Genomic DNA, 7,609 nt, shown 5'->3' with positions numbered 1-7,609 from the left:
AAGTCTGCTGCTAATCTTACGGGTTTTCCTTTGTAGGTGACTCTTTGTTTTTCTCTTGCAGCCCTGAGGATCCTTTCTTTATCCTTATTCCTTTCCATTCTAAGGATGACATGTCTTGGTGTCTTTAGGTCTGGGTTAATTCTGTTTGGGATCCTCTGGGCTACTTGAATCTTTATGTCTTTGGTGTTGTCTAGACTAGATAAATTTTCAGCTATTATGGCCTGGAGAATGCTTTCTTCTTTTCCTTCTCTTTCTTCCTCTGGTAAGCCAATAATGTGTATATTGTTTCTTTTGAAGTCATCCCATAGGACTCTGTTGTTGTTTTCAGCATCTCTTAATCTCTTTTTGAGATCTCTTACTTCTTTTTTAGTTGTCTCTAATTCATCCTCAGTCTTGCTAATTCTGTCTTCAGCCTCATAGATTCTATTCTCTCTGCCCTCTACTGCTTTCTGGAGTTCATCTATTTTGTTGCCCTGCTCTGATACTGTTTTAGCTTGTTCAGCCAGTTGCCTTCTTAGCTCAGAGATTTCAGCTTTCAGCTCTCTAATAACCATGAGATTATTAGAATTTTCTTTCATATTCTCATTTGTTGTTGCTGCATTTCTGATTACAATTTTTTCAAATTCTTTACTCACTCCTGTTATTATTTCCTTAGCTAATGTTTGGATGTTGAACTCGTTGTTTTGTGCTTCACCCTCTGGAGGACTTTTAGCTGGACTCTTGTCCTGGTTCGATTCTCCAATATTTTTTCTTGTTGTTTTAACCATTTTATATATTATGTTATGAGTTCCCTTTATCAGTACTTTTCAAATTATTGACTACTATTGCCTGGATTGACTTGTGTCTAAGTAATTTAATTAAAGGGTTTACCGTGGTGGAAGTTAACAGTTTTTTCAATCCTTGAGTTGGAGCTCAGTGGTGTAAAAGCCTTTTTTTCTTTCTTCCCTGTAGGCTATGGGAGCCTGAGGGCTTTTAAACTATCAATAGGCTTCTTAGCTTAATCACTGACTCCTGACCAAGAGATAAAGCAGGGTGTGGCAGAGATAATCCAGTGGTTATGCAAAGAGACTTTGATAGCCCCTCAGCTATGCCACAAAGGTATAGGTCTTCTCCTGAGTTTCCTGGTTAGATCTCTGTCCCCTGGTGTCCCTCCCTGTTGCTGCTCCAGATTCTGAGGGTAGTAGCAATGGAGACTCAGAGTTGCACTTGGTGAGTCTCTGGGGAGTCCTTTCCTCCCTTCAGCTGTCCCCTTGTTGTGGAGCAGACTGGAGGTGGTGTCTCCACTGATAAACTGTTGAACTGTTAGCAGTCACTTAATCTCTCCTTAGTCCCCTCTCCTCTCTGTCACCAGCCACGCGTGTTTGTACTCACGGGTGATTTACTGGGTTCCTGTGGTCATTCTAGTCCTGTCTTGTTTCGGTCCGGGTGGTCTCCTTTGGTATTCCTAGTTGATCCGGGAGAGGAGAGAAAGCGATCTCAACTGCCGGACTATTACCAGCCGCTTAATCTCTCCCTAGGCTCCTCTCTGTCACCAGCCACTCGTGTTTGAACTCACTGCTGATTTGGTGGGTTCCTATAGTCATTCTAGTCCTGTCTTGTTTCAGTCCCAGGTGGTCTCCTTTGGTATTCCTAGTTGATCCGGGAGAGGAGAGAAAAAGATTTGCTGCTGCTCATAGCCCTGCCTCTGGAAGTGCCATTCTCTGCATCTTTTTAGTTAGTTCAACTCAATTTTCCAGCTTCATAAAGTCAAAGTGACTTAGTTCGGCACAAAGATTACTTCACGGTTTTCTCACTATGTGCCTTTTGCAATTATTAGGATAACTGACTTACTATTTCTCTGAAGTAAGTGTTACTGTAGGAAGAATTTTAATGTTCAGTGCAACATCGTGGTAGAATTTGGATTTGTCTTTTGAAACATTAGAACAGCAGTTTAAAGAATTAATAATCAAATATTTATAAGCAATTTGAGTATTACATGGGACCTACCTATTTACCCATAGAAATGTGTGTTATGAACATTAATCATTGTTATTGGAGCTGACATGTGTAGTACCTGTGTGTATATCTCCCCTGCACCAGCAGAGCTGGTGGCTTTGTGGTACACTTTTATGCTCACCTGGTAGAGAATTAGACCCAAAGAATAGATTATTTCCCCCCTTTTCAGAAGCATGTGAATAAGAGTATCTTCCTTTCATTTTCCTGTACTAAATTTTATGACTTTTGTAAAAGAGGACAGCAAAACTAGAAGCTTGGGCAACTTAGCAAAAAATTAACACTGCTTTCATCAAGTCATCAAATATTTACTTAGATCCTTAATGCATTGCAATTATACTAACAAATAAATTAGAAGCCATTTCTTCTACATATAGTAAATTCTCACACATCTGACCTATTTCTGAGGCAGAAAGGATGTCCAAAATTAAAGAAACATTGTAATATCTAGATGAGTAAACTGTTGCTAAAACGTGGCAGCATGGGGCAGAATCTTGTTTTTCCCTCATAGAATATTTCTCTGCAGTTGGGTTATCAAATTAATTCACTGCAGAAGCAAATAGTCATAATTAACTTTTTTTTTTTTACACATTTTGGTGCCATAGAGGATTTGGAGTTAAAAATATTAGAAGTTAATGCCAGAAATAATAAAATATAGGACTTTTTCTCTTATTATAAAAGACACTAGAGGGAGTCGGGTGGTAGCGCAGCAGGTTAAGTGCATATGGCACAAGAACCGGTGTAAGGATCCCAGTTCAAGGCCCTGGCTTCCCACCTGCAGGGGGAATCGCTTCACAAGCGTGAAACAGGTGTGCAGGTGTCTTTCTGTCCCCTCTGTCTTCCCCTCCTCTCTCCATTTCTCTCTGTCCTATCCAACAATGATGACATCCAACAATGATGACATCAATAACAACAATAAAAAACAAGGGCAACAAAAGGGAAAGTAAATAAATAAATATAAAGAAAAATAAAATAAAGACTGTGTTCCTTTGAAAATTTCTAATTGCAGTAAAGGGGAGGTCAACCAGAAATCAATTTAAGCTACTTTATAAAATAATACTGTCAGAATAATCCTGATTTGGATAAAAATATGTTGCCTTGCTGTTGAAATGGACCACCTCTCTGAAGGGGTTTACATCATGTGCAAGGGGGAGCTTAAACAATGTAGAAGAAATAATACTGGTAAGAACTATTTTACCATTTTGAACAAATCTGTAAACTACACCTTTGTTTATAGGAAAAAAAAACGCTTAAAATGTTTACGGTAGTAAACACTCAGCTGTGGATAAAATTTGTGGAAATACTTTTGGATAAAGTGATGTGCCAAATCTAAATGAAATTTAAAACTGCAACTATACATTGACTGAAAAGTTTATTTTTCATGCTTGCTTAAACTCCATTCTAGGACCTCTGTTAAAACATGCATCATGATCATTTAAGCCAGGGGCAGTGCACCTGGTTTAGTGCAGGCACAAGGACCTCAGTTCAAGCCCCCAGTCCCTACAGGCAGCAGGAAAGCTTCATGAGGAGTAAAGCAGTGTCACAGATGGATATATCTCTCTCCCTACCTTCCCTTACCAATTTAGATCGTATCAAATTAAAAAAACACACTAAAAATACAAGACAGTAGTGGTATAGAATAAAAGCTAATATATCAATGTGATAGAGTAGAGGACCTGGGGGTCCAAGCAGGTACAGCTGGTTAAACTCACCATTACCATGTGCAAAAACCTGGGTTCAAGCCCTCAGTTACACCTGCAGGGGGGAGCTTCATAAGCAGTCAAGTGTCTCACCTCCTCCTCTACTTCTCCCTATCCCCCATCCCCTTGTCAGTTTTTCTCTGTCCTGTCAAAAAAAAAAAAAAAAAAAAAGCTACCAGGAACAGTGGATTCAAACTGCAGGCACCAACCCTGGTGACAAGACAGAACAAAATGGGTTAGGGAGATAGCCTGTTAGAGCACCAACTTACTTGTCTGATGCCCCAAGTCCAATCCCCAGCACCATCTTATGCCTAAGGTGAATAGTGCTCAGGTCTTCTCTCTCCCTTGCTCATAGTAAATCTCAAATCAAACCATCCTTTAAAAAATGGAACAGAGAAACCCAGAGACAAATGTATCCATGACTTTGCATATGACAAACATCAAAAATCAGAGAGACTTCTGGAGGTGAGGCTACAGAGTAGTAGCAGCTGTGTTTCTCTCTTGTCCCTGGTCAACTAGGAATATCAAAGAAGATCACCTGAGACCGCAACAAGACAAGACTAGGACTATTTTGGGAACCCACCAAGTCACCAGTGAGTGCAAACACATGTGGCTTGTGGACAGAGAGGAGCCTAAGGAGAGATTCCTGGGACTAAAGCTCATATCTACTCCAGAGCAGCTGGCAATAGTCCAGCAGTTTGCCAGTTGAGGTGCCACCTCCACTTTTTCTTACCAACAAAAAGACTGCTAAAGGGAGGAGAGGACTCACCAAATGCAACTGTGAGTCTCCATTGCTGCTGCCCATCAGAGGTTGAAGCAGCAGCAGGGAGGCCCTGTGCTGACACTGGAGGTCAGATAACTGACCAGGAAATTCAGGAGATCTACACCTCAGTGGTCTAGAGGTAGGGCTGTATAGTAGGAGCCTTTCCACATTGTTCTCCTGCTGAGAACATGGTGAATAATTGCCTCAGAACCCACAGACTATCAACAGGACTTGCTTGGTAACTCACAGGGCCAAGTAATGTCGCTTGGCACAACTGTGAACTCTAAGTACCTTACTTTAACACAAGTCAATCTAGGCAAGAGTGATCAGTGGATCGAAAAGTACTGAGAGGGAACTCATAACACACCATATACAATGGTTAAACCAAAAACATACATTGGAGAAATGAACCACGACAAAAGCCCCCCAAAGGTAGAAGCACATAAAAATGAGGACAACATCCAAATACTAATTGAGGCATTAGTCACAGGGGTGAGGAAAGAATTTGAAAGAAATGTCATCAGAAATAGGGAAACAACAAATGACACTCTGAAAGAAAACACTATATTTAGGTAATTAGGAAAACTGAAACAGAGTTCTGGTTGGTGGGAATTGTGTGGAGTTGTGCCTACTTATCCTACGGGTTTTGTCAGTGTTTCCTTTTTATTTTATTTTTTAACCAGAGCACTGTTCAGCTCTGGTTTATGTGGTGCGGAGGATTGAACCTGGGACTTTGGAGCCTCAGGCATGAGAGTCTGTTCACATAACCATTATGCTATCTACCCTCTGCCCAGTGTTTCCATTTTATAAATAAATTTTTTTAATATATAAATAAATGTTAAAATAAATAAGGCTGAACTAGCTAAGCAAGAACACAACTAGCTGAACAAGCTAATACAGTATCAGAACAGGGTAACAAAATAGCTGAGCTACAGAAAACAAAAGAGGAGAGAGAATAGAATAAATGAGGCAGAAAACAATTAGAAAAATTGAGGGCTAATTAGAGGAAAAGAAGAGGTCTCAAAAGAGATTAAGAGATACTGAAAACAACAGAGATATATGGGATGACTTCAAAAGAAGTAATATATGCATTAAAGGCCTATGAGAGGAAGAAGGGGAGGGGGAAGAAAGCATTCCACAGGACATAATAGATGAGAACTTCCCTAGTCTAGAGAAAATAAAAGATATAAAGGTTCAAGATCCCAAAGGGTCCCAAACAAAATTAACTGAGACTTAGACTCCAAGACATCATATTGAGAATGAAAAGGAATAAGGATAAAGAAAGGATTCTGAAGGCTGCAAGAGAAAAACAAAGAATCACTTACAGAGGAAAACCCATAAGATTAGCAGCAGATTTCTCCACACAAACACCACAGGGCAGAAGAGAATAGCAAGATATATATATCAGGTGTTCAATGAGAAAGGCTTTCAACTAAGACTACTATATCCTGCTAGACTGTCATTAAGACTAGATAGAGGTATAAAAACCTTCTCAGACAAGCAACAGTTGAAAGAATCAACCATCATCCATCCTGCCCTGAAAGAAGTTCTGAAAGGTCTCCTATAAACAGTCAGACTACCATAAATATGTCATATATCAGAACACTCTCAAAACTACAATAATGGGTGCCCGGAAGACGGAAGTCTGGAGGCTTCCGGTCTTCGTGAGCGGCGTGTGTTGTGTGGGTTTGAGCTTTTCTTAAGGTGAAAACATGGCTAAAAGCTTACGGAGTAAGTGGAAATGGAAAATGCGAGCTGAAAAGAGAAAAAAGAATGCCCCAAGGGAGCTAAGCAGACTTAAAAGTATTCTTAAAGTAGATACTGATGTTTTAATGAAAGACGTGCAAGAAATAGCAACTGTGGTGGCACCCAAAAATTGTCAAGAGAAAATCCAGTGTGAAGTCGAAGATGAAAAAGGTGACATGAAAATGGAGACTGAAATTAAGAGAAACAAAAAGAGCCTTCTGGATCAGCATGGGCAGTACCCCATATGGATGAACCAGAGACAAAGAAAAAGGCTGAAGGCAAAACGAGAGAAACGGAAAGGCAAAAGCAAAGCAAATGCAGCAAAAGCAGCTAAGGGTTTGGCTTGGTAGACTCTTAAAAACTTGAGAATTACCCTATGGGACAGATTTCCCATTAGAATGTATGCTTTTGATTCCAGCTCCCACCAAATGATAACTTTATTTCCATATTTTAACATGACCTTTTCCTTCAAGTAATAATTCAAGTTTGCTTTTGGAACTTGAATTCAGTATTATCTTTAAGGAATAAAAAGTATAGATGTCCAAGATTCAGGGTTTATCAGACATTAAAATTCTGTCAAAGCATTGATATGGTGGTAATTGTCCTCAGTACCTGTACTACTTATCAGAGCTATACTGATAAATTGGAGATAACTCCAATTTAAAGAAAACATAGTATCTTTAAAATATAATATCTGGATATTATAAACATTATGCAATTAGAGTTTTGATTCTGTATATAATTCTTAATAAAAGAAATTTTGTGTGTGGCTTTTGAAAAAAAAAAAAAACTACAATAATGGTGCTAAAATATCTTCAATCTATATCAATAAATGTCAGTGGCCTGAATTCACCTATTAAAAGGCACATAGTAGGAATATGGATGAGAAAAAACAACCCAACCATATGTTGTCTGCAGGAATCCCACCTAACTCAACAAGACAAACACAGACTCAAAGTGAAAGGATGAAAAACTACCATACAAGCCAATGGACCACAACAGCTACGTTCATATCTGATACGATAGACCCTAAAATAAATAAAAATTTAAAAGATACGGATGGGCATTACTTAATGCTCAGAGGATCAGTCAATCAAGAGTATTTAACAATTATTAGCATCTATGCACACAATTTGAGATCATACATCAGAAAAGGTAACAGCAACAAATGCTGGAAAGGTTGTGGGGACAAAGGAACCCTCCTGCACTGCTGTTAAGAATGTAAATTGGCCCAATCCCTGTGGCAAGAAGTCTGGAGAACTCTCAGAAGGCTAGAAATGGACCTACCCCATGATCCTGCAATTCCTCTCCTGGGGATATATCCTAAGGAACCAAACACACCCATCCAAAAAGTTCTGTGTATACCTTTGTTCATAGCAGCACAATTTTAATAGCCAAAACCTGGAAG

The 7,609-nt window shown here is 39.3% G+C and overlaps 1 protein-coding gene across 1 annotated transcript; it reads left to right on the top strand.

Moving 5' to 3' along the window:
- The first annotated feature begins 6,095 nt into the window (after window positions 1-6,095).
- On the top strand, window positions 6,096-6,970 carry LOC103107182 (LLP homolog, long-term synaptic facilitation factor). Its single transcript, XM_007515922.3, has one exon. The coding sequence runs from the start codon at window positions 6,168-6,170 to the stop codon at window positions 6,549-6,551; it is 384 nt and encodes a 127-aa protein (XP_007515984.1). The 5' UTR covers window positions 6,096-6,167; the 3' UTR covers window positions 6,552-6,970.
- Window positions 6,971-7,609: the final 639 nt, after the last annotated feature.

Source organism: Erinaceus europaeus, chromosome 15 (assembly GCF_950295315.1).
Source record: "Erinaceus europaeus chromosome 15, mEriEur2.1, whole genome shotgun sequence".
Lineage (NCBI taxonomy): Eukaryota > Metazoa > Chordata > Mammalia > Eulipotyphla > Erinaceidae > Erinaceus > Erinaceus europaeus.
Note: the sequence above shows the minus strand (reverse complement) of the source record. Positions and strands in the feature narration are given on the sequence as shown.